We start from the raw sequence: 27,697 nt of genomic DNA, 5'->3' as shown, positions 1-27,697 counted from the left end.
CACGTCCATACACATGCAAAACATGCACAGAACTGTAAAAATGTTACAGGGCTACAAGGATGGATCTGTGTAGGAGCTCATGCTGCTCTTACAGAGGACCTGAGTTTGGGTCCCAGCACCCATGGCAAGAGACTGACGGCCTGTAACATCCAACCCTCAGGAGACGCAACACCTCTAACATCTGCTCACATGCAGATACATACATATAATTTAAAACAATAAAGAAAATTTAAAGCTTCAATAAAAATATGTTAAAATGCTTTTTAAAATATAAGATGTACTTTAAACAAGAGCAACCTGTTAAAAATTTTTTATCAGTTTTTATTATTGAATAAAATTGATCTCATAAAAATACTCTAATAATTGCTTATCAAATTGTTAGACTGAGCTTAATAGATTTGACTGTCACCAATGAAATGAAAGGCTCAAGTTTCAGTTGTCATTTTCTTTATGTTTCTAGGTACCAGGTTACTCACATTTTTCCCACTATCTGAATAAGGCAAATTACGTAAATAAATGCACTGTAAATCGGCATGCCATTTTATATACATGGTAAATAATCGCAGCCTTATAATTTTGTATTTAATAAATTATGTATGAATAAAACTTGACCCCCCTTATGATTCTCTATGTTCTTTGGAAAAATTATAAACGTGGGTAGGGTAACTGATTTATCACCTTATATTCTGAGAACAGTGAGTACTATTAGTTATTGTCATCAGTACCTAAGTCCAATCTGTCCCAATAAACTGGCATGGTGACAGTCATCACATTTATTGGAAGGCTTTGCTTTGTTTTAAAGTTACATGTACCGATCTGTGCAGTACTTTTGGAGTTTTGAGTTCTAAGACAATATCATTACAGGCCATTCCAAAACAAAACTTTTGTATTCAGTAGAGGAATTTTGAACAAGGATTAGAAATTAAGTGATTTCAGGGGATTGTCTGTCTAATATGTAATGATTACGCTATGCTTCCATAGGTAAATGTCTTCAATTTTAGGAAATACACATAGCTGCACACATGTTGTTCTGTGAGCATCTTTCAATTGACCCAGAAAATATACAACATTAAAGCTGTTAGTTGGTATACTTGTTGTCCAAGATGTATACTACTATCCTTTCATATGCATGTAAGTTTAAAATTTCTCATAATAAAAGTGTTGACAGAAAAGGCGATTAAGTAAAATTGTCTGACTAGAAGTAAGGTGATATTTTTGTTAAAAAAAACCTGTGACCAATAAGATGGTTTTTTTGAATGATTACTTTTTTAAGCTATCTGAAATTTTTTCATGTAATGTTAGGCTAGAGGGATAGCTCAGCAATAGAGCATTTACCTAACACACGAAAGGCCAAGTTCTTTCCCCAGCTCAAAACAGACCAAAACAAAAAAAAAAAAAAACAAAAAACAAAAAACAAAAAAAAAAACCAAAAAACAAAAAAAATGTTAATGATATTCAATGCAAAATTGTTTGAAGACTTATCTTTTAACATTCTGAATGTATAGCTATAAATTGTGTTCAGTGTGTTCAGTACAAATATAATACAATCATTGGCCTTAACATATCTTCTGACAAGATTTCGGAACCAAGCAATTTCTGGCTTAAAAACAAAAGCAAAATTATCCCGTTCCCTCAACGGATTCAGGGAAAATGTGGTAATGATATCAGGCAACAACTCCAGAAGTCACTGGAGCACAGCCAAGCTGGGTCTGTAAGGACTCAACATGAAGGTGTGAATGTTAATGCTGAATTGTGCTCAACATAAACTGTAGGAGATGAAGATAAAATTGGGCGTTTTAGTTTTGTTTGTTTGGGTTTTTTTGTTTGTTTTAATCTTTGGTAATTTGGGCATGTTTAATTCCTCTGTATAGGTAACAAGTGGGTCAAAATTCTAAGATACATCTACTTTATAACTTTACAACATTTGTGTACAGAATTTGGAGGGTTTCTCCAAAAGTGGGGGGGGGGGGGAGCTTTGTGTCCACATTTTTCTTCACTTTGAACTCTTAATGGTTTTCTGCAACAACAATGCATTAGAAAAAAAATCTGTCAGCAACTGTTACTTTCATTCCATCCTAAAAGCAGTTAATACACGTTTGTGATTCATTAAATAATCGAACAATAGATTAGTGCATACCTAAAATGGAATATTCATAGAACTGTTTTTGCTAACTACAAACATAACTTTTACATACATAACGATGACAGAGGCACGCTACCTGTCATATAGGTTGGGCATGTTTCCTTAGAATGAGACGGTTCCAGAGTCCCAGGCAAGGAAGGAAACAATTCCCTCACCTAGGACACTGGATACTGCCAGAAGATATGTGAAGTCCCTCAGAAGGGACCCGCAACGCCCGCTTTCCCAGTTGCTACGCCTAGTTGCTAAGACACCAACTGTCGCGCAGGAAGAGCCGGCTGTGCGCTCCCTTTGGGCGCCGTAGTAAATCGTCTCAGGGTCGAGCGCATTGGTTCCGGAATGAGCTTTATCTTCTCCAGGAGCGACCGGAAGACGAGGGGAATCTGGAGTGACGCTTCTGGACCGCGGAGCACTGTGGGAGGAGGCTGTCTCTAATTTCTCCTCTCCCCCTCCCCCCTCCGGCCAAGATGTCTGACATGGAGGATGATTTCATGTGCGATGATGAGGAGGACTACGACCTGGTGAGGCGCAGGGAGCGGGCCGGGTCTGGAAGTGGAATATGGCGGTGGTGCCGAGGCCGAGAGGCTGCAGCTTTCTCCCGGGGCGCGTCGGCCCGGTTCTACGCTGCACGGTGACGGGGTTCCCTCCTCGCCGGGCGTCGCGGGCCTGCGGGGCCTGGGAAAAGGGGGAGAGAGGCGGCGGTCCGCACAGGCCGCTGGGCCCAGGGATAGCGCAGGTGGCTGGCTGCGGCGCCTCTCCGCCCGCCGCCGAGCCGCCACTGCCCGGCGCTGAGGTCTGGGCCCTAGCGGGCCATCTCTTCTTCACTCGGGACCTGAGCCGGTGCCAGATGCTTGCAGAGTGAAAACTGGGAGCGGGGAGCCCATCCTACTCGCAGGCCTGACTGCGAAACTCGGGAGTCTCCCCGAAAACCGCTTAAGAGTCTCGCCCAGGGTCACTTTGGGTCCCAGGTTAAGGCTCAGGGCAAGAATAGAAGGGGGGTAAAGTAGTTAAACTGCTCGTCCTCTTCTCTAAAGAATGACAAGCTGGGAAGAAGGATTTGCTTTTTGTTTGGTTGGGCTGGGGAGAGGTAGGAGTTAAGGGAATTGGAACCAATGATCTTTTTCCTTGATTTAAGAAATTTCCCAGCATCAGTGTTTGAATCATCAATGGCATAAAAGTAAACTTGCCTAGTTTGATTGGTGATTTTTTTAAGGTTAATTTGTGAATGGATTTATAGGTTTTAATCTGGACCCCATGTTTTATGCTGATAGTCAAAAATGCACAACTGTGTAAGAACTAAGAAAAAATTATCTTGATCGCCAAATTAGTGTGAGTTATGTTTCTTAATTGGGAAGCATTTGTTCGATTCTTAAGAAATTTTGGTGAAGTTGTGGAGTACATGCTTTGAGAAGTCTGGCTTATGTCTTAAGTGTCATATTCTCAAAGCATTAATATTTTGATATTGAGTTACTGTGTAACTTCTTTGTATAGGTGAATCTGTAAACCGTTTTCCATTTTTTAAAGGTTCTCCTTTTACAGAAAGGCATATATATATGTATATATATATATGTGTGTGTGTGTGTGTGTGTGTGTGTGTGTGTGTGTATTTGCAAAAGGAAGAAGGAAGTGTATGACTGGAGGGTTATAATAGATGCTTGGTAATTTAAGTATAGAATTTTGTTATATTTGTTCAAATGCAAGGTAGTTGTAAGCAGATAGGAAACTTTCCTCTCTTGTTTTGCTTTTGTTTCCATTACAAGTAGTTTTCAAATTGCCTGGTATTTCATTTGAATGTTTGAAATGTTAGCTTGTGGTGTTTTTGAAATCTTTACCTCCTTTCCTAATAGTCTATTTAATACGTGAATGCTTAGATGAATGAATATTAGCAGTAGCATTAACTTAAAAGTACAATGTAGGAATGAATGAGAATCTTAGGAAATATTCTATTAGACTTTCCTAGTTTGTGGAAGTTTATTGCTTTGTTTTGAGGCAGGGTCTTACTCTGTAGCCATGGCTGGCCTGAAGCTCAGTTTCCCAGATGTTGGAAATAAAGGAATGGGCCACCACATCCTTCTTTGGAAGCTTTCTAATTACACAGATGAGGCTGTTTGCCCAGCATTTTGATGCCTATACTACACAGATCCTGTAATAAAGTTGAATATACAGTTGTTTCAAGTTTAAGATTTTACTGTTGCAAAACTAATGAGATTTTTATCTTCTTTAATCATATGTTTAAAAGGATGGGGGTGACTGTCATTTCATAGCTGCTAGAGATGTTTTTCTTTTATTTGAGTAATTATTTTGCCTAGGTCTTCATCGGTTTCTTTTTATAGAAAGTCTACAGGGTTGACATCCTGTCTTAAGGAGGTTTCTCTCTCCCTCTTTTTACTTTTTGGAACTTTTTACTTTTTGCCCAGGCTGGCCCTGAAGTTATCTAGAATAGTGAGGATAACAGATTTTTTTTTTTTAATTGCAGTTGTTAGAAATTTAGTTACCACTTCATTTAAAATATTATGTGAAGGCTGGGGGTCATTCACTTGGTAGAGTGCTGGCCTTACATTTCAAAGGCCCTGGGTTTGTTTCTTAGCACCAAGTGTACTAGATGTGGTAGCATCCTGTATCACTTGGGTGGTAGAGAAAGGCAGAAGGATCAGAAGCTCAAGGCCATTTTCTTGACTGTATACTGAGTTAGAGGCTAGGCCGGATTCGTGATTCTGTTTCAGTTAATTGGTTAATTAAAATGTTAATAGCACTGTGGGTATTTTTGCCCACAGTGACACTCAGCATATCTTTATCTGTGGCCCACTGATATTTTAATGCCCTAAACTACCTATTGTGTTTGCCTAGTGGAAACAGGTGGCAGAGGTATGCCCTGAAAATTAAAATTCTGTCTTGAGTATATTTTAATGCCTCCCAAATTTTGATTTTTTTTATTTGGATGGGGGATGAGGACTTCAGAATGTCCAGAATAATCTCTTACCACAATAGAACACTAGTGCACCACTTGGTGCAGACTCCACCTTCGGTCCTCTGCACTGTTCTGACTACACTCAGAAGCGACCAAGTTAATGTCTGCCTCCCTTTATTTATTTAATCAGGATATAGCTTATGTGTTATTCTTAATTTATCTAAAATATTTTATAGATATTTACTTGGTGTATGTGTGTATATACATACATGCTTGCTGGCAGTCATTAGACAACTTGTGGGTACCTATTCTCTCCTGACCTGTAGATTTTATAGATAAAATTCAGTTGTCAGGCTTGTCAATAAGCACCTACTAAGCCCTCTTGCCAGTTCACTGCCCTTTTTACATCTCCAAAGATGCACTGCATTTTGTTTGACTGGTTTCATGTTGATAACAATTTGACCTGTTTTCAGTCTACAATGTTATAAACAATGTGTGACTAAAAAAAAAAAATGGGGATGAAGAGATGGCTCAGAGGTTAAGAGCACTGGCTACTCTCATACAGGACTCCAGTACAGTTTCCAACAACAACGTAGTGGTCGCTTACAGTGGTCTGTAACTCAGTGTTCTAGGGGATCCAACATCTGGCCTCTGTATTACACATGGTGCACATGCATGTGGCAGTCATTAGACAACTTGTGGCTACCTATTCTTTCCTGACCTGTAAATACTCCTACACATAAAGTAGATATTTTTAAAACTTTAACCAAAAATTATATTGATAATTAAAGTAGACTATTCACCAGGTAGTGTTGTTTTTAGCTTATAAAAGGTTCACTAAAACCAAAAACACCCAACTCTGATAAAAAAACACCCAACTCTGATAAAGGTAGTTTTCTTCAGAACTGTTGTTATAATCCATGTCAGTATTGTTGGATAGTGCCTATTAAAGCTACAGTCAAGAATAATACTTATCTTAATAACATTTTGTGAATTTTCAAAAAGATTGTTAGCTTATTGGTATGCTTTGTGTAAAGAATTTCAGAGTTTTAAACAAGGATAACTAAAATAAGCAATAGACAACTCTTGTGTAGTAATAATAAAATTAAATGAATGAATGTGTGAGTTAAGTCATTAGTAATAAGCATAAATACATTACATAATAAAGCACTTTCAAAGCGTACCATGGTGAGTTATATTTGTAAACCATGAGCATCCAAATTATATCTGCACTTGTTGATTATATTCAATATAAATGCCTGGGCTTCGGGGGAAACTGCAGGACTCCTAAAAGGAACCCCCAAACTTAGCAAATGAGAAAGGAATTAAGACAATAACATCCTTAAATCCAGAGAACACATTATAGAATGAGAACTGCATCCTAGGTCACATTGTCTTTATGTCTCTCCTTGGAAACTTTCGTCTGAAAATGAAAGTTTGAGATGAATACAAGATGGTTCCTATTTATAACCACAAATTACAAATTAGTGCACATTAACTTGAGTGAGTTTTTTTTTTAAAGTTTGGATTGTAGAAACACAAATGACTACCTAGGATTTGTATTATATCTGGTATTTAAGAATAATATTACATCCCCCTCTACCCCACAGTGTCCTTTACATCAGGTACAGATAGCTAGAGGTTAGAGGTAGGCAATAGTCAGAAAGTATTCTACTGATGGGTCTGTTTTCCTATATTTCTTAGTGGTTTAGGGCATCATGTATTGATGGCATGAGTATGTAAATAGGACATAAGATGGGCTTTGTATATAAGGGGCTGTATTTCATTTTGTAGTCAAAAATTACCCCAAATGGTGTATGCCGTTAATTTGGATTGTTAGCCCAATCTTCAGTTAAACGTTTAATGAACACTTTGTAAAAGTCTCAGGAACATAAAACAGGACAAGAAATTTTCTCCTTATTAGGAATCACAGTGGATAGCTGGGCATGGTGGCACACGCCTTTTAATCTTAATATAAGGGAGGCAGAAGCAGACAAATCTTTGTGAATTAGAGGCCAGCCTGGTCTATATAGTGAATTCCAGGGCAACTAGGATTTTGTAGAGAGACCCTGTCTCAATAAAAGTTGTTCATAGTGGAGGCAAAAGGAGTGAAGGGACGGTCTAGACACTAAGCGTTACATTAAATGCATGTCATGTAGAGAGAAGCATGACTGTAGAATGGGTTCTGTTAAAAAGAGCTGGGACTCAAGGAAAGGCTTGGTGAATACCTTTACCCGGAGCATGAAGAATTCCTAACCAGAGTATGATTTGCTGCTGCTCAGGCCTCTAACTACAGGCTAAGACTGAGGCAGGATTGCAAGCTCACACCCAACTCAGGCAACTTAATGAGACCTTTTCCCAAAACCTAAATAGCTGAATGACACTTGTGGTGGAGCACTTGTCCAAACTTCGAAAGGCCTGAGTCTTCCTCCAGTATGACCAAGATGAATAGGATTTGTATTAAAGCAGCAGTTCAAAATCATATGGCATATGGGGAGGGGTGGCGTAAGGAAAGAATAGATCCAGACAGTGTAGACAGGTTATCACAGACTGCTTTGGAGACACTTGAGTTGTCACTGCACGTTAAGATTTGTAAAGCCCTTTTATGATAATCTGCTGGTTTTATTTTACATGTTTTTAAAACTTTTGTTTAGGGTATTCACATATGTACAAATTGTTGCTCAGTTGACAGAAACAAGTTCAGTTTAGCACTACTTTATAGTCAGTTCTCTGTTACCTTGTGTTACTAAGTGATTAGTAGTTGTAGTTAACCCTGGTACTCATGACTGGTCTTTTTTATTTATGTCTTGAATTCATGTCTGTGGCAAAGTGTTTGAGGCATTCATTATTAATTGACATGCAGTGCAAAGTGCCTGCTCTTATATTCACAACCCAGGTTTGTGGTGATGTTCCACAGTGTAATCTGGCTAGTGCTGCCAGAAACGTTTGGTTTCTTATTAATTTTGGTCATTGTGTATTCAGATTTTTTTACTTTTGTCAATTTTTTTGTGGACTCCCACTCACATCCAGGTCCCATCCATTCATCCCCATATTGTGTGCATGTATGCCACCCCCATCCCTGGCTGCATTGGATCATAACCCACACTTTAAGAAGCCACAGCTTAGATGACCAGATGAGAAATGCAAAGAGGGGAATAGAGTGGAAGGTGGGAAGTAGTGTGAGCAGTTGAGCAAAGGCTATGGTGGCTGCAAGCATTGTGAATGAGGGAATGGTTTCATACTACATGCTGGATGTGAGCAGGAGTCAGATTTTTACAACTTTGAACTTATGTAGTGGGCAGTGGGAAGTCATTTTTTTATTAAACCTACTAAAGAGTAGACATTTTGTACAGATTATTCTGACTGTTTAACATGAGGTTAGAACTTCAGGGTTAAAAAAAACTTATGGGAAGGTAACCCTTTCTCACTGATTAGAGAAGTATGTGGCTGAAGAATAAGGAGCTAGGTGACCCAGGAGTGTCCCTGCACATGCTACTTGTGTTGTCTTGTGCTGTTCTTCCTGCACCATGCTCTTTGCCTCATCAGTTCTTCCAGAAAATAGGCCCACTTATCTTTTGAACTCAGCTTTGACAGCCCAGCTCAGTCACTGTGATAGACAGTTGGTTTCTTTATTTATTCTCTGGTAGTTTTTATTTAACCTTTAGTATTTTTGTTATAAGTGACAAAAATTAAGAAAATAAATCATTATGAAATATGTCTTTTTTACCTAGTCTGATCTTCTCCCTAAAATGTTCCAGTGGAATTTCAAGTGTTAAGCCTAGCTGAAGTTCATAGGTCGTTAATATGTGAGAGCAAGTCTCATTTGTGTTCTCACTCTACAGACGGTGTGTTGTACTGAGAAAGCCATCTTGACGTGTTTCTGAGCTTCCTAAATGTTGTGCTCAGGGAAACTCTTCACTCCTCTACCTTTGCAGTGTTCCCTGGGTAGTTTTTGAAGAAATAAGATGTATTTGAATTTAAAACAACTCTAGGGGGCTGGAGAGGTGGCTCAGTGGTTAGGAACACTGACTGCTCTTTCAAAGGTCCTGAATTCAAGTCCCAGCAACCACATGGTGGCTCACAACCATCTGTAATGGGATCTGATGCCCTCTTCTGTTGAGTCTGAAGAATGTAACAGTGTACTTAAATATAATAAATAAATCTTTAAAAAAAAAAAAAAAACCTCTGATATTCATGACTTTTTGTTTATTCACTTTCCCCCAGTACCTTTCTTTTGATAGAAATGTATCCTTTTGTAATGACTTGTACATGAGAAAAAAAATCTTTATTTTGTGGATCTAAAATATTACTTTTTGGGCCAGTGAAATGGCTCAGTGGTTTAGGGCATTTGTCACAGAGCCTGACAACCTGTGTCAGTCCTGAACTCACATATGGTCTCTGGCAAGCTGTGCTCTGATCTGCACACACACTGCCAGGCCATCTCACCAGTCCAGATAGCTTTGTAACATCCAAATAAGTAAGCAACAGTGCAACTGTAGAAGTTGGAGGAGTTTCCCACCATGTAAATTCAGTTCTTACAAGGTAGCAGAAGAAAAGGCTTGGTAAAAACAAATGTCATAAGAAGCGGTATAAAAAAGATTAAGTGGTCCCTAGATTTCAGTCTATGAGTGAGGGTTATAACACACATTGACTTTACACGGTGAAAGTAGATGGATTTTTTTATTTACTTTCTTAGTGTTTCTGTGTGTAATATATGCATGTGTGTGGATGGACACATGTAAAAGTGAGAATGGTGTCTCCTCCCCTCACTGAACCTGGGCCTAAGCTGGTGATCACAAACTCAGCTGCCCACTTCATTCCCCCACGTGACAATAGGGCCACAGGACTTGGACACTTATGCCTGGTTCTTTATGTTGGTAGCTTGGACTTAGTTCTTCATCTTGTACAGCAGACAGCCTCACAGCTGCCCCACTTCCCAGCCCCAGAATCCCTGTCTTATGGTGTGCATGGTGTACTTTATGTGCTTTACTCCTTCTCTGTTTTAGTTTGTGTACTTTGTTTTCCCAAGATAGGGTTTCTCTGTGTGACCCGGGCTGTCATGAAACTTACTCTGTAGACCAGGCTGGCCTCAAAGTTAGCGACCCGCTTACCTCTGCCTCCTGAGTGCTGGAATTAAAGGCATGCACCACCACTGCCAGGCTTCCTTCTCCAATTTTAAAATAAGATCAACGTTGATGGTTTGTTTTATTTTATACAAAAATAAAGTAAGTTTTATCCTAACAGCATTCACTTATTACAGTGCCGTGTGTGAATTTCTTTTTCTCATTTATTATCTCTCTCCTAATACACAGGAGTACTCTGAAGACAGTAACTCTGAGCCCAATGTGGATTTGGAAAATCAGTACTATAATTCCAAAGCACTGAAAGAAGATGACCCAAAAGCAGCACTAAGCAGCTTCCAAAAGGTGCTTCCAAAATCTATTTCCAACAAATTTTGTGTCTAGAAGCTTACTTTTTAAAATAATACTGTATCCGTTACCTTTCTCATTGCTACAACTAAACAATCTGACCAAAACCAAGAGTGTAAGTATTTTCTTCAGTTCACTGTTTAGGATGTCTTTCATAGCAGGGAAGACATTGATCAGAGCCTGTTACTAGGATTCTTTCCATCTCAGTGGACCAGTGTAGTGGTAAATGAGAGTAGCCCCATGGGCTCATATGTTTGGATGCTTGGTCCCCAGTTGTTATAATCTTGGGCAGGATTAAGTGGTGTGGCCTTGATGGAAAAGGTGTGTCACTAGGGTGGACTTTTGAAGTCTCAAAGGCCCAAGCTATTCTCAGTGTCTGTGTCTCTCCCTCCCTCCCTCCCGTCCCCCACCCCCTCTGCGCATCCTACTAGAGGCTCAAATTAACTTTCAACTGTCCCTGGTAACATGCCTTGACTATCATGGACCTTAACCTTCTGAAACTCTACGCCTAAATTAAACGGTTTCTTTTATAAGTTTCCTTAACCATGGTGTCTTATCACAGCAATAAAAAAAGTTAACTAATGTAACCAGGAATACTGGCCCCTGAAGTGGAACTAGGTTATAGCTCCCCAGATTTATATTCCAGTGATTCTCTGTGGCTAGGCTCTACCTTCAGAGGGTTCCACAACCTCCTAAGACAACACCATCAGTTAGGGACCAGGTGTCAAACTTGTTGCTTCCGGGAACAGATCAGTTGATTTCCTGATTTCTGAGCAGTTAGTGGTTCTTACTAAAGATGACTCAGGTATGGGAGTCCTTTCTGGACACACATTATCAAGTAATTCGTCTTAGTGACAGCCTAAGAGTCAGCTTACCTACCCAAGGATCCCCAAGAAACAACTAGTGAAGTTTGGGAGAAAATATTTTTCATTAATAGCTTTTAAATTTAATTCAAGTCTTAGACATTGGGTGTCATTGAAAAATAGTGAAAATTGGATACCAAGACTAAAAATCTCTTTTCATCTTAGGTTTTGGAGCTGGAAGGTGAGAAGGGAGAATGGGGATTCAAAGCGTTAAAACAGATGATCAAGATTAACTTCAAGTTGGTAAGATTTATTTTGAGACTCACCATGAGTAACTTCATGCAAGCCTCCTACTGCAGAGCCTCATATGTCTTCTCCATAAAGTTGTTGTGGTGACCTCTGTCTAGACTATAAGCAATACTGACCTTTTTTAATTTTTAAAATTCTAATTAAAATAGATACAACATGTCTTCACTTTTCTCCCTCCGACTCAGGTGTCCTCTCTTCTCCAATGCTAGCTTTTTAATTTGACATGGGATTTTTTTTTAATGTTTTCTGTATGAAGAACTTATTCCTTAGGTGTGTTTTCTTTGTGTTACTGCATATAGTTCAGGTGTATTATTTGTAGAGTGACTTTTAAAAAACTTTGTAAGTTTATTTTGGAGTTTACACATTCTGTTTATTACTGAGACTGGGGCCAAGTACTTCAGTGTTTTAGCCAATACCTCTGTTGTTTTTCTTCCCACCAATAATCAATCAACAAATCAAAAAGGCCTAAATACGTTCAGAAGATGCCTAGTGTAAAGTTTCTCCCTCTGCTGCTCTGTTGTTGGCCAGCATCATCTCCACCCACAGTGTTGCAGTGGCCTGCTAGCTGGTCTAGCATCTGTCCTTGTCAGCTGCATCTGTGTTACATTTACCCTTTCTGCTTCTACTTCTCAAAAACCCTGTGCTTTCTGTTTATTTTTATGACACTACACCAATGTTTCCTATATTTAAATTAAAAACTTGAGAAATATAGATGAAGCAGCAGATGACTAATGGGCAGAGATTTGAATTATTAAAATAATAATTCAAAGTAGCATTTAGTGCTAAATGTCAACGTTTAAGATGCTGTGACTTGCAAGAAAACATGATTCCTTTAAAACTTACTATCTTCCCATAGTAATAGTTGTTTGGTTTTAGTTCATTTAAATAGTGACTGCCCTTAATTTTACCTCAAACGAACCTGGGAAGGATTGGAAAGGGTTATCTATATCATATAGTACAGTCTTCCTGGTTTGCCATTTACTTCAATCCAGCATCTGTAAATAGGAGACTCCAGAAATTGTCTCAGCTGTGTCCGCCTTTCTTGTTTTCTAGTTCCATCTACATCTACAGTAGAACCTATGTAGCTATGCAGTGTTTCTCAGTCCAGTTAGAAGATCTGTTTCACTTGCTCTGTGTAAGAACAAATTTACTTAATCTTCCCTCAATCTTAAATTAGAATTAACATGATTTTTAAGGTCCCTGTCTGTATTTATTCACATAATAAATTTATGGGGGCGGGGGTGAGACAGGGTCTCACTATATAGACCCAGAAGTTTCTATGCTGGCCTCTGCCTCCCTAGTGCTAGGATTAAAAGCATGTACCACCATGTCCCTCTAACATAACCTTTTAAAATGAGTGTCTTAGAGACATCAAGATAAGCAAGTAAAGAAAGGTGCTTGCCACCAAGTCTGACAGCCTGAGTTCAATCCCTGGAACCCATGTGGTGGAAGGAGAGAATCAACTCCTACTAACTGCCCTCTGGCTTCCACATTCAGGCCCTGGTGCAAAGTTTATTTTACATACCCTCACAAATAATGGGGGTGGGGAGATTTTTTCATTTCCGTGATAAATTACCCTAACAAAAGCATCTTAATGTGGAAAGGGCTTATTTTGGCTTATAGTCTAGAGGGGTACAGTCTAGCATGGTGAGGGAGGCACAGGAGTAGGATTAGGAGGCTGGTCATGTCTGTGTGTACTTGGAAAGCAGAGCGTGAACAGGAAGTAGGACTGGGCTATAACCTTAAGGCTGCCACCCAAGGATTCACATCCTCCAGCAAGCCTCTACCTCCTGGTGCTCCCACAACCTTCTCAAACAGTTCTCCAGCCAAGTGTACAAGCACAGCTTGTGGGGCACATAGCAGACTGCAACCGTGAGCTCTAGGGTAAGATAGAATTCAGAAGTACCTTTTTCTAAAACCCTGCTTTAGTACTGAAACATAAAATCAAAGTTGAGACTATCCTGTTTCACCATCTAAGTGCAGGTTTAGTGGGTTGTTTAGAGGATATTCCTTGTTAGTTATGTCCTCATGAAACTTCCATAGTTTAAAAAAACAACAGGTACCCATAGGTAGCTATCATTCCTTTATTCATTACCCCAATAACTAGAAGAAGGTATTTATACCTGCCAGTGCACTATTTTCCTTGAAAGAGATTAATAGCAATAAGAGATCATAGGGTTCAGGCCAGATTATAGAGTTCCACTCCAAAATTGACTTACGTAACACACTCGTAACTGCTGGACATTTTACTAGTGTCCCTTTGTTTCACCAGTCCTTTCTTGTTCCCTGGAATGACTATAAGATAGTGTATAAACAGTCATACAATATAATGTTGCAGTGGCAATGGTAGCTATCTATTAAGGAGTAGGGCCCTATATGGGATGATTTTCTTTACTTAATTCAATTGTAAATAAGTTTTGTTTGGGGGTTTTGTTGTTGTTTTTATGTATTATATTCTGAGTGCAATTTCTGCTCCTAGATCCTCCCCAGATCTCTGGGTGGTTTTGTTACATGAGATGAGTTCTGGGACTTAAAGAGATTGTTTGATCTCGCAGAAAGCCAGCCAGTTGGAGGGAGAAGTGGAGCGTGTAGCTCTTGTTAGAAAGTTAGGGTGACTCTTTATTTCGGGGTGAAATAGTGGGTATCTGCATAGCTATTAGTCACACTTGAAATTACAATCTGCTTCTTTGGTGGGTGTCTTAGTGGTTTTCCAATCGCATGTGCTGTGCAGTAAAGAGTAATGTTTGAAACTTGGAACATGTACAGGTTTCATCTGTTAATTAGGCTGAATTTCGATGTTCGTGTCATCTTGTATGTAAGGTAACATGTCTGTAGTGTTTTTCCTCCTTTCCAAGGGCATATCATGACTTGTGGCGGGTCTAGTTCAGTAGCAGTACTATGTGCTGGATCGCACTCCTGGGCACACTCATGTCTCCAATTGTGCATTTTTCCTTCCTCACAGACAAACTTTCCAGAAATGATGAACAGATATAAGCAACTATTGACCTATATTCGGAGTGCAGTCACCAGGAACTATTCTGAAAAGTCTATTAATTCTATCCTTGATTATATCTCCACCTCTAAACAGGTTAGACTTGAGTTTTCTCTTGATGCTGTCAACAATAATGGTTCTGTGGGTTTGGGGTGTTGTTGATGTGATGGGTTTTTGTTGTTGTTGTTTTTGTTTTTTGAGGTGGTCTCTTGTAGCCGAAGCTGGCGTCTTAACTAGCTGTGTGGTCAAGGCTACCACTGGGCTCCTGGACATCCCTTTTTGCCTTCCAAATGCAGATAGACAGACAAATGTCATCATGTCTGCCAAGTTTTCATTTTATTTTAAAGAAAGGCAGATTTACTAATTACTAGTGTGCTTCAAAAGTAATTTGTTCTATTTTATTGATTCTGTTACTAATTAATATTTAAAGGTAATAAATCCAAGCTAATCTCTTTAAATAGCATCTAAATTCTTAGATATTACCTGTAAATAACTTGGGCAGACATACTTATTTAATTCAGATTCCATGCACCTGTGGTTATAGTTCTGTTTTTTGATGACATTGTGTCTGCATCTGAACCTAGGGCACTGAGCGTGCTGACAAGCATTCCTATTGAAATTGTGCGCGAAGCACGCACACACAGCCATTGGGAGTGTTAAATGTGAACATGAGTCACAAGTTGTGATATTTGATTAAAGGCCTTTGAGAAGAGTGTGTCCTATACCAGTCTTAGTAGGTGCTCTATAAATGCTTCTGTCAAGGATGCATGATGAGAGCTGATAAAGGGAAAGAGTTTAGGGAGAGCTGGGTTCTTCTAGAATGTGGTAACAAAAGTGATGATGATTTTATGTATTTCATTCATCCTTTTTATGGGATCATTTTTATTTAATTTTTTCTTGTATTTATTTATTATATATAAGAACTTTGTAGTTGTCTTCAAACACACCAGAAAGAGGGCATCAGATCCCATTACAGATGGTTGTGAGCCACTATGTGGTTGCTGGGATTTGAACTCAGGACCTCTGGAAAAGCAACCAGTGCTCTTAACCACTGAGCCATCTCTCTAGCCTCCAATTTTTTTCTTCTTAAAAAGCTCTGTTACCTTCTGGTATTTGAACACGGGATGTTCTCTATCATTTATTATCTGTTTTTGTATTCCTGGCCACAGTCTAAGAATCAGCCTTATCACTCTCCCTACCCCCACCATACTCATGCATGTACATGCACATGTTCATCTATTCTGAGAATAAGGAAAAGTAAGCCTTTTCACTTAATGGCAATAGTTCTAGAGCAATACTCCTGCTGTGTAATGAGTTAGAGACCAGCCTGGCTGGTGGCACATGCCATCCTTAAGAACAAGGTGAGTTTGAGGCTAGCCTGGACTATATGAGACACTGTATCTAAATAAATAACACTAAATTAAGTAGGTATTTTCTGTTGCTTGCAAACAAAGTATCATAGAAACATTTTGGTGTGAGTAGCACTCTTAACTCTACCATCAGAACCCTGAGTAAATAGGCAGCCTTCCCCAGCGTCTCAGAATTAAGATGGTATAAAACAATGGCTTATATGGGAGGAAATATCACTCTAATTAGTGATTAAACCAACAGCTAAAATTACACTAGGGAAAATAGGACTATTCTATGACATACATGAGATGTGGTAGCTTACAGCTGTATTCCCAGCACTGAGGAAGACAAGATAGTCTACCACAAAGAGTTCAGGCCAGCCTGGCCTACAGAGTAAGACTGTCTCAAAAGAAAGACAAAATCATTTTGCTAGGAGGGATGCTGTTGTGCACCCTCCCTTTCTCCTCTCAATTTGGTTAGTGTTTCCTCTATAGAAGATTGTAAGGACTAAGTAAAGTATATGTATATTTAGTAAAGTCGGCATATCATTCTGTTGATATAAAATGAATGGTTAGGTTGGGAAGGACAGATCTGACTGGTACCGCATTAGAATTTATGAGTGTGTAGTTTACATGAAAAAATATATTTCTTGGTTTTTTTACACAACAAGCAAAAACATCTTAACACTTATAAATGTGATCTTAGTGTTTTGGACTATAAAAGACATTTGGTAAGAAACAAATAGTGTATCTTACATGTATTAAAGTTCAAAGATGCACTTTTAGTTTGCTCAAATTAACTTTATTAACAGGTACAAATTTGCTGTTTACAATTATAGAATTCTGATTTTTTATGTCAGATGGATTTACTGCAGGAATTTTATGAAACAACACTGGAAGCTTTGAAAGATGCTAAGAATGATAGACTGTGGTTTAAGACAAACACAAAGGTAACGATTGCATTTGCTCCTCCTTTTGAAGAATGGGTGGGTTCCTGCAGTGATGTGTCCCAAGTATATGTACCTCCTCCTAAAGGCTTTCATCTTACTTTTTTTTTTTTTACAGCTTGGAAAGTTATATTTAGAACGAGAAGAATATGGAAAGCTTCAAAAAATTTTACGCCAGTTACATCAGTCTTGTCAGGTAACATTCCCTTACCTTTTCCTCAGAATAAACATGAAATAATAGTATTCAGCTTATTTAGCACTGTTTGTATGCAAGCATCTATCCCAAAAATAAAATATGAAGAAATAAGTTTTTTTTAAATATGCAGTGCTTCTTTTGATTTTCTTTGTAAAGACTTATTTATTTTATGTATATGAGTACACTGTAGCTGTCCTCAGACACACCAGAAGAGGGCATCAGATCCCATTATAGATGGTTGTGAGCCACCATGTGGTTGCTGGGAATTGAACTCAGGACCTCTGGAAGAGCAGTCAGTGCTTTTAACCACTGAGCCATCTCTCTAGCACATGTGTTTTTTGTTTGTTTGTTTGTTTGTTTAATAATATTTATAGCTATATGGCTATAGGCCATACAATATCTTAGCTAAGGGTCTCATTTGGAAAGCATCTTCTGGGTTGACATGTAGTTTTCCTTACATTTATAAGGAAGGCTAAGATGAGAAAGTATAGCATATTTTATCTCCCTCGGTGTGTTCAGGAAGTGGGTCATCATGGTACAGGTGGATCTAAAGCAGTTGTGAAGGAAGACCATTTGGTACTTCCTTGCTGAAAATATAAAACTGCATTGATTTTTAAATTAAATTTAAGTGGGGTCAGGGTATACATGCATGTACAGGCCACAAAGTGCATGTTGAGGTCAGAGGACAACATGTGGGAATCAGTTCTCTCCTTGACCATGTGGAAGATGGGTGACTTGATAGCAAGGGTCTCCCAACATTGGGTTTTTTTGTTTTGTTTTTCTTTTTAATTTTTTTAATGTATATGAGTACACTAGCTGTCTTCAGACACACCAGAAGAGGTCATCAGATCCCATTACAGGTGGTTGAGCCACCGTGTGGTTGCTGGGATTTGAACTCAAGACCTCTGAAAGAGCAGTCAGTGTTCTTAACCACTGAGCCATCTCTCTAGTGCCCCAACATCAGATTTTTAATACATGGGTCTGGGGAGATGGCTCAGTGAGTACGAACACTTTTGTTAAGTAGGTATATCACCCACTGATAAAAGCATGGCCATACATGCCTGGAGCCCCAGTACTGGGGTGGAGACAAAGGATGCTTGGTGGCCACCAGCCTAACTGAATAATCGGTGAGCTTCAGGTTCCCTGGGAGACCCTGCTTCAAGAGATAAGATCCAGTGTCCCCTGGCCTACACACAGGAACACAAGCATACACGTATGCAACACACACAAGTTTTCTTAATGATGCCATTTTCTTTTAAAGAGTATTTTATACACACAAAACCTTCTGGCCTCCTTTTTCCTATCCTGGTTCCTTTGGTCACTACAGTTAGCCATGATTCAGTAAGATCTATAATGCATTTCCACACAGAGATACAAGGTTCCCAAGTTACCTCTAATAAAAACCCCTTCGTTGTCCCAGCATTCTTGTCTTGACTAAAATATTTCTTTTCCTAGACTGATGATGGAGAAGATGACCTGAAAAAAGGTACCCAGTTATTAGAAATCTATGCTTTGGAAATTCAAATGTACACGGCCCAGAAGAACAACAAAAAGCTTAAAGCGCTCTATGAGCAATCACTTCACATCAAGTCTGCCATCCCTCACCCTCTGATCATGGGTGTCATCAGAGGCAAGTTTGGGTGGAACTGGTAGTGGGGAATGAGGACTCATTGCTTGAGACTGAGTGGCTCTGGGGTTGTTCCTGTGTTTTTGACAGTAAATGGTAAAGTGAAAGTCATGGGGCCTGTTAGAAATTAGCTTTTTTTTTTTTCATCTTAAGGTTACAATAATAAAGATGCTATTTAGAAAAATTCTGAGTTGTAGTTCCATAAAGGATTACAGTAGAAGCTGTAAAGAATCGCAGTGACCGTGCAGCCTTACAAGATGAAGATATCAGCCCTAGGTAGACCCTGGAGTTGCCATGTGGAAGATAGAGTTACTACTGCCATGCAGGACATATAGTTCAAAGCCAACACAGTGACAATTAATTGACAATTAATCTTCTGTTTTGTCTACAGAATGTGGTGGTAAGATGCACTTGAGAGAAGGTGAATTTGAAAAGGCACACACTGATTTTTTTGAAGCTTTCAAAAATTATGATGAATCAGGAAGCCCAAGACGAACCACGTGTTTAAAATATTTGGTCTTAGCAAATATGCTAATGAAATCAGGAATAAATCCGTTTGACTCACAAGAGGTCTGTCTGCTTTCTTTACTTCTCTTATTAGCTGATTGTGCTTCTGGACAAGAGGTACTCTTTTAGTATGCCCGCATAATTTGTTTTTGTTTTGTTTTTCTGTTAGGCCAAGCCGTATAAAAATGATCCAGAAATTCTAGCAATGACAAATTTAGTAAGGTAAGATTTATGTTTCCCTAAGGCAAACCCTTTTAAAGCAGCTCACAGAGGGGAGGGACAGATAACAGCGGATAATAGTTAGGGTCAGCATCTGTTCTTTTGTATGTTTGTCTAAAAGGCACAAAAGTTCATATCAGTTTATCCTTTGAAGCCATTATGCTGTTTCTGTTAGTCATGGACTCTGTTTAGAATCTCATCTGGTTTGTTGTTTTATTTTATGCTGGTTTTTTGTTTTGTTTTCCTTCTTTCCAGTGTAGGAGAGTGAATTACTTGCCAATGGTGGTCTTGAACTTGTAATTCTGTATTTTAACTCTAAGAAAGAGGTCTTTGCCTCTTTCAAGCCTGTACCATCAAGCCCATCTTGGTTTGCTTTGTTATTTATTTCTTTTATTTACTTACCTTTTTGTTTGTTTGTTTTATTAACTTGTATGGAACATATACACCAGTTTTAACTGTCTTTGTCTCAATATTAATACCTCTACCTACCTTGAGTCTAAAATAAATTATGAATTGGCCCAAAATAAATCAAGAGTTTTCAGTAATGAAAGGCATTAAAAGCATACTTTCTCAATAACAAGATAAAAATGACATTAAAACAAAAATTGTAGGGCAAAGCCTGGTCCTGCACACCTTTAATCCCAGAACTCAGGAGGTGAAAATGGAGGGTCTCTGTGAGTTCAAGACTAGTCTGGTCTACACAGTAGCTGCAGACCAGCAGAGGCTACACAGTGAGGCCTTGCCTCACAAAAGAAAACGAAATCCCAATTTTAGCCCTAAAAAAAAAATCAGGTCTATAGGAGTTTTGTTACATGTACAGCTACCTTTATCAGAGTTCTCCCATTGCTTGTACTGTAAATGGATTTACTGCTTGTTGAATCGGGTTGATTTTAATTGTAGAAGGGCATTTCTCCATTCTCTTTTCAAGAGGTTTAATTTTTCTACATTTGTTACATTATCTTGAGTTGATTTGACTACAAATTAACATTTAAAATATTTTGTTTATAGTATTGGCTTGCTAAACAGCAATTAAAACTAAGGAAATAATGAAAGTTTTGATTAGAAGTTAATGTTATTTAAATTGTTTATTTAAACAATAAAACACATTAGAGAATTGCTTTATCACACCTTTACAAGATAGTAATTATTCTGTATTTATTACATCTTGTTACTCCATTTATAGTTCAAGCATTTATAGAGGAATTCAAAAATTTATTGTAATGATACACATTTTCTCAAGCAAGGAATAAAAATAAAATATACTTAATGGAAAGTTTTCTTATAGTTAAAATATAGGTGTATGCAAGTGTCATATAAATATGCATGCAGTGTTTCCACTACTTGAAGATAGCCTCCTGTTATGCGTTACAGTGTATTGGGGTAGGTAAGAAAGTAATACTTCCTAATTTTATCTTCCTAGTCAGTTGCCAGCAGACTAGAGGAAATATTTGCTGTTGAAGCACTTGAATCACCTGCCCCTAACACGAAGTTACATTGCGACCACAGATGGAAGCACAGCAGAGGGCGGCAGAATGGTTGATGATATGCCTTACATATAAAGCACACAGTGGTGCCATATCCAGAAGGTTGGCTTCTTCCTTCTCAGCACCTTTAGCCATCCCATAGTGCCTTACACGGTTGTTTCCAGAGTAGGTGCCAGATTCCTAAGGAGAATTATAGACATAATCAGCCTTTGGCCTTCTGCAACATGGGGTTCCATCACTGTGTCCTCTGTATGTGATCACTTGGCATTTCTGTCACTCGTGTTTCTGCTATATAGGTTGGTGGGATCTTAAGGCTAAAAAGATTAGAGAATCAATCCTTTTGAAATGTTTTTGCAGTTGCTGGTAGCTTTCTAGAAGATAAAAATTAGGAAGCTATATTTTCTAGTTCTTCAGAAATGATATGCTTTCTTATTTAAAAGCTAACAGTAAGCTCCTGTGTTGAGTAATGTGCATGAAACCCGGTTTCTTTCTTTAAGAGCAATTAACCATCAGAAATGCACAATTCTACTTGAAAACATCAAATAATACAATAAACATTTTACTGTCAACTTTGAACAAGACTAAGATTTGAGAGTCTGTTATTATTTGTATAACACCCCCTCCCCCAAACAAAAATTCATTTACTCTTTCCTTTAGAAAACAAAAAAAGCACTCGGTTTTTTGGGGATTATTTATTTGGTGCTAGAAATGAATTTTGGGGAGGGCTATGTATGTGTCGTGTGTATTTAGTTTTGACCTTCTTAATAGAAACAGTAACAGCGCTCTGGTTGTTGCGTATAAAGATCGAGAGGTAGACTCTGGATTATGTCTGTTTATATTACTTCAAATGGGACAACGTTTATCCTTTTTTTTTTCAATGTTAGTGCCTATCAGAATAATGACATCACCGAATTTGAAAAGATTCTGAAAACAAATCACAGCAACATCATGGATGATCCATTCATAAGAGAACACATTGAAGGTATGTTGTTGGCTGGCTGAGTTGTTCTTTAAAATGGGGTTGAATGGAATAAATTGCCATAGCAAAGGACAAATATTTCTAAGTGCTACCATGGTACAAGAAATCTCTCAAGTCATTAGCAAGCTTCATATGAGCATCAGGTCTGTACATGGCATTTGCTTTCCTTTGCCTTTTTATCCTAATGTAAATATTGCTATAATTTGGTTATTGATGCTTAGATTCAAATCTAACTATTAAGGTTGGTCAAAAAGCTGTGAAAATATATTGGACCCATGATGTAGTCTCCACCCAAATGGGGAGAACTGGGAAGTTTTCTCAGAGTAAGTAATAAGTTCTTCTGACTTGCTGCAGACAGACACTGCTCTCTTAGCTCCAGTGTTCTCATCTGTTAAGAACTACTGAGGGCGGGGCAATGGAGGCTCATGCCCTTGTCTACAGAAGGAGTTCCAGAGTAGTCACAGCTACACAGAGAAACTCTTGTTAGGGGAAGAAAGGAGGGAGGGTTACCGAGAGCACGTAAATGACTATTGGAAGCAATCCACTAAATATTTCAATGTTAAATGCACCAGAAATTTTGAAGAATATGCCAGAAGTAATGCTCTCTTGTTCCCTATTTGCTTCTTATTTCATTCTATAAGGTATTTTAAAAATATTTTTATGAGTTAAATTGGTACTATACTTTGTAAAAGCAGAAAAATATAAAAGTATTAACTGTAAACTTTTTTTTAAGACAGTTGCATGACAGGAATTGTACATGTGCCAGGCATAGTGGTGCGCACCTGTAATCCCAGCATAGGAATCTAGGCAGAGGCCCAGGACAGCTGGAGCTGCAGAGTGACGGTCATCCATGGGAGCTGGTGGGTGTGTAGGATGGGATGCACTACACTATAGGAGCCCTAGGACCGTAGCTCGGCTAGTGGGGATCAGAACTTCAAACATTAAAGGTTGAGGAAGTGATACACGGGAGCGTCAAGATGAGAAACTGGGAGAGACAGCCTCGATTCTGCCTTTGTCACTTAGATTGCACATCTAAGCACCCTGTGTCTTTCCAAAGCAAAATGGTTTGAGAAAGTAAATCCTATAGTTAATTACCATGGCTTGTGCTTACATGTTTTAAAAAGACCGTCACAGTTACAATTTTTTTGTTGTTGTTGTTTCTTTTTGTCTTTCAGAACTTTTACGGAACATCAGAACACAAGTCCTCATAAAGTTAATTAAGCCTTACACAAGAATACATATTCCTTTTATTTCTAAGGTATTTGTGGGTTTTAGTGTTTATGATTTGTGCCTACAATTGCAGTTCACCTTTTTTTTTTTTTTTTTTTTTTTTTTTTTGGGAGACATGTTTCAAGTAGCCCAGGCTAACTTGGTATAGATAAAGAGTGTGTATACACATACATGTATACTCATGTAACACTGTATAGCTGAGGATGATATTGAGCTCCTGATTTTCTTGCCCCCTGCCTTCTAAGTGCAAAGTTACAGGTTAAGCCACCATGCCTAGCCAAGGCTTTAAATTTAATAAGAAGTTTTTATTGTTGTATAATGTAAATTGCTTTAACAGAAAAGAGCTTTAATGTATAAGAGAGAAATTATAAATCACTCAATTTCTGAGATTCCTTATTCTTAGACAGAAGAAAATGAAGCATTCATTAAAGTCCAGCTCCAAGCACTGCAAATAGAGTAGAAGTATACCCAGGGTTAGAAGAGGGCTGAGGGCACTATTTGGTACAGACTGCTTACCTACAAGATATTTTCATGTGGCAATAGTTTGTTTACAATATTAAGCCAAGGCTGGGAGCATACATCTAATCTCAGCTGTTCAGGTGGCTCTTTAGCCCACCTTGGCTATAGAGTAAATTTAAGCCAACCTGACCAACTTACTGAAACCCTATCTTAAACATGGCAAGAGGGTTGGGCTACAGCTCAGTGATACAGTAGTGCATGCACAAGACCCTGGGTTCAGTGCCCAGGATCATCAGAAAAAAGTTCTCTTCACAGATGACGTTGTAGCTCAGTAGGAGGTCACTTGCCAAGTGTATAGGGCCTTGGGTTAAATTACCAGTATAGTAAAGGAAAGGAAAAAAATGAAATATCCTTTATTAATGTTTCCATTCAGTGGTATAGATTAAAGCCAAACATTTATATAAAATCATGAATTCTTTTCAAATGTTAATTAGTAGAATTATATAATGAAATATTTTGTTTTAGGAGCTAAACATAGACGTAGCTGATGTGGAAAGCTTGCTGGTGCAGTGCATTCTGGATAAGTAAGTACTTCACAGCTTTTTTAAATAACTGTGTCTCGTATATGTATATAAGTGCAGGTTCCTGTGGAGGCAAGAAGAGGATAGTAGATTCTCTAGAGCTGGGGTTACATATGGATCTGAGCCACTAAACATCAGTATTGGGACTAAACTCAGGTCCTCTGCAAGAGCAGCAGGTGATCTTATACACTGGCCCCTCTTTCCAACTCCCTTGACAACTTTTTAAAATTGCAAGATGTTGGATACTATCTTATTCTGTTGGTGTGATAAAATACCAAGACTAAGGCAACTTAGGGGGAAAAAGGCATTTAATTAGAGAGAGTAAGAGATTTAATTTCAGAGAGTAAAGAGTCTGTGATGGTTAAGAAAGGACATAGCCGAGAGCTCACATTTTGATTGGCAAGTAGGCAGAGGAAGAGACATTGGTAAGGGCTCTAGTGTTTTGAAACTTAAAGCCCACCCCTATGACATACTTCCTAATCCTTCCCAAACAGTTCCTCCAACTGAGGACTAAGGATTCAGTGTATGAGCCTGTGGGGACCACTCTCTGTCAGACACCACAGTAGTCATAAAATCTGGACAGTGGGGGCCAAGGATAGTATAATGACTCAATTGTTGATTTATCAGAAGAAACACTTGTGGCTATGATTTTTCTAATAGAAGACATACAGTGATTGTTTTGTAAGTGAATGAACATATTGAACACATGATCTCTGGAAAGATCACAAGTCATTTCGCAGACAGGTTTCTTATTTGTATGGTTTACATACTTACTAAGAACTTATTTATTGGGCCTGTGGCATTGCTTAGCAAGTTAAAGCACTCTGCATAAGGAACAACCTGAGAAAAGAACCAGCTCCCAAAAGTTGTACTCTTACCTTCACACGTGTTGGACACACACATACCTGTTTGTACATACAAAGTGATAATCTTCTGGATAGTCAGGGTTTGGGGGGGGTGGGTAAAGAAAGGTATGGTCTCACTGTGTAACACTGACTGGCCTGGGATTTACTGTGTAGACCAGGCTGTCCACTTCTGCCTCTACAGTGCTGGGATTAAAGATAAGCTCCCCAGTGTCTAGCACCATCTGTCACAAAACAGTTTTGATATTCTTAGCAGTTTGCATGGCAGGTGTCATTACCTTTCATGATGTAGGTGTCTGGTGAAATGACAGGTGAGCTGAGATCTGCTGTCTTAAAAATAGAGTAAGGCAGTGTTACAACTAACACAAAATTCACTCCTTAAAAAAAAGCAAAGCAAGTTTGGGCCTTGTTTTTATATTGATGTTTGTGTGTGTGTGTGTGTGTGTGTGTGTGTGTGTGTGTCTGTGTGTCTGTGTGTCTGTCTGTGTGTGTGTGTGTGTGTGTGTGTGTGTGTGTGTGTGTGTGTGTGTGTGTTTTGGTTGGTGGTGTGTTCTGTAAATGTGCTTAGCAGAGATGACTGGAGACCTTGCTTTCTTACTTGGTTCCAGCACTATTCATGGCCGAATTGATCAAGTCAACCAGCTCCTTGAACTGGATCATCAGAAGAGGGGTGGTGCCCGGTATACTGCACTAGATAAATGGACCAACCAACTAAATTCCCTGAACCAGGCTGTGGTCAGTAAACTGGCTTAACGGAGAACAAGCTTTGCAGACATGCTTAAGGCAACAGTGCAGAGATGTGATCCTTGAGGACTGGAAAGGCAAAACTCCTGTGGGTTGGTGTGTCCTGAAAGTGATTGGAGTTATGGCAGAAGGGCTTTTTTGATCAACTGGTTTGTGTATTGCTGCTGCATTTATCCCAAGAAAAACAGCTTTAATCTCCAGAAGAAAACCAAAACACCATGGGATTTATGCTGTGTTGACATCTTGCCCTAAACATACAACACCATAGTAATTTGTCATGGGCAACATGACCAGAGAGAAGATTTTTGTCATGATTTTAAATACACTGACACGCTACTGTTGGTTAAATTTAAACATGTTGTACCTGCAGAAATTATCTCACAAATAACCTGCAATAACTTGAAATTCATACCCTTTTGAACACTTCCTTTTCTCATGTATAAATGAAAATGTTTGCTGCATTTTGCAAAGTGTCAATTCTCCAGAACCGTGTCCGTCTCTTTCTGTACTTGCAGCTAGTAGAGGTCAGAGGGCCCGTGCTCTCAGTGGCTCGCTGTCACCTAGGGCTCAAGCGGCAAAATAAACAGTGCAGCTCAGAAACTGTAGCTTGGTTCTTGATGTGTTTTTATTACATCCGGGGTTGCTCTTTTGTTTTTAGTATCTTTAAATTTTCAGGTTCTTTTGTCTTCAGTTAAGATTTAAAAGCCTGAGAACAAGTAGTTAAAACTAGTTATTTGCTTTCAGGTTTTTAAAATTACTGTTTATTGATAAAGTAAGGACTACTTTCTAACAGAGCCCTTACTTAGCACTCGTAGTGACAGTTTTAAAGGATTACGATTCTTTTTTTTTTTTTAAGAATTTTTAAAAGAGTACATATTAACTCTCAGAATGTCACTTTAAGCAAATATGCCAGAATATAGACAGCGAAGTGAATGTTACCTGCGTTGTGACCATGCTGAAAGGTTATTTTCTAATGCCAGCAATGAACCATTGCCCAAAGCCTCTTGGGTTTGCTCTTTGAAAATTACAGTTAATGTTAATTTAGGTGATGCATTACTAACCTTTGTTTATACCTGTTTGAAAAGAGCATTAACAAGCTTGTCTGTCTTTACCCTAATTTGGCTCCAAATACCAGCCTCAAAAAAATTACCTAAATTTAGATAATGCATACAGAAAGTATGCATCTGGCTTTGAAAGCAATCCCGAAATAATTTTCAAGTATTGTGCAGTGGCAGTATAGTTAGGAATGAACTATGGCCTTGGATGGTGACAGAACTCAGCTCATTTGAATGTATTGAGTTTGGATGTATTTGTTTCTTTTTTGAAGTTCACATTATCATATAGTGTCAAAAGAAGGAACTAAGACTAACATACTGTGCTGGTTTTTCTGTTGCTCATTATTATGTAAGAGTCGAGTGGCAGTGCAGAAGGAAGACTGTGTGACTCAGAGTGGCAACCAAGAGTTTTGATCATTAAATCAGATTTTATAAACAGTAGAGAGAGCATGGACTTAAAACAAGGCATGCTTATTTGGTTTTGTCAAAATTTTACGAAAATATGTGATATATATTTATACTAAAACTATATAATCCTTAGATTTAGGAAAGCAGTCAGCTAATGTCTAGCAGAATAAAGCAGTATTAAATACAGATATGCGTTGAAAATTGTAGAAAACAAGATGAAAGACAAAATGTCAATGGTAGGGAATAAAAAGTTTAAGATATAAAAGTATGTGTATTTTCTTCTATTCAACATAAATCATTTGTGAAAAGTGTGTTCACGTTTTTTACGGGAGTAATATTAATTAGGAATTATTTTTCCAATAATATTTGGAGACCCTTTGTTACCCAAATAAAAATGACAAGTTTCTGTGCCTGTATCAGGTGTGTGCATGTGACAATCAGAACGCAAAGGGTCTCAGCAATGTGTCC

At 38.5% G+C, this 27,697-nt stretch overlaps 1 protein-coding gene across 2 annotated transcripts; it reads left to right on the top strand.

Moving 5' to 3' along the window:
• The first annotated feature begins 2,542 nt into the window (after nt 1–2,542).
• COPS2 (COP9 signalosome subunit 2) lies at nt 2,543–27,596 on the top strand. Of its 2 annotated transcripts, none has more exons than XM_080930867.1 (13): nt 2,543–2,661; nt 10,361–10,474; nt 11,506–11,583; nt 14,552–14,677; nt 16,770–16,880; nt 16,996–17,073; nt 18,529–18,703; nt 19,092–19,270; nt 19,377–19,429; nt 21,795–21,892; nt 23,065–23,147; nt 24,104–24,162; nt 25,631–27,596. In XM_080930867.1, the coding sequence occupies exons 1-13, from the start codon at nt 2,608–2,610 to the stop codon at nt 25,773–25,775; spliced, it is 1,353 nt and encodes a 450-aa protein (XP_080786993.1). In that variant the 5' UTR covers nt 2,543–2,607; the 3' UTR covers nt 25,776–27,596. The 2 variants fall into 2 exon arrangements, with proteins under 2 accessions (XP_080786993.1, XP_080786994.1); XM_080930868.1 differs by having other exon boundaries at nt 16,791–16,880; nt 25,631–27,595.
• The last annotated feature ends 101 nt before the right edge of the window (nt 27,597–27,697 follow it).

Source organism: Micromys minutus, assembly GCF_963924665.1.
Source record: "Micromys minutus genome assembly, chromosome: 17".
In the NCBI taxonomy this organism is placed as follows: Eukaryota; Metazoa; Chordata; class Mammalia; order Rodentia; family Muridae; genus Micromys; species Micromys minutus.
This window is presented reverse-complemented; position numbering and strand designations above follow the sequence as displayed.

Coding starts and splice junctions, on each gene's coding strand:
- COPS2 (XM_080930867.1), top strand. CDS start 2,608: ATGTCTGACATGGAGGATGATTTCATGTGCGATGATGAGGAGGACTAC. Junction 19,271..19,376: donor ATCCGTTTGACTCACAAGAG/GTCTGTCTGCTT, acceptor TTTTTCTGTTAG/GCCAAGCCGTATAAAAATGA. Junction 19,430..21,794: donor GCAATGACAAATTTAGTAAG/GTAAGATTTATG, acceptor TTTCAATGTTAG/TGCCTATCAGAATAATGACA.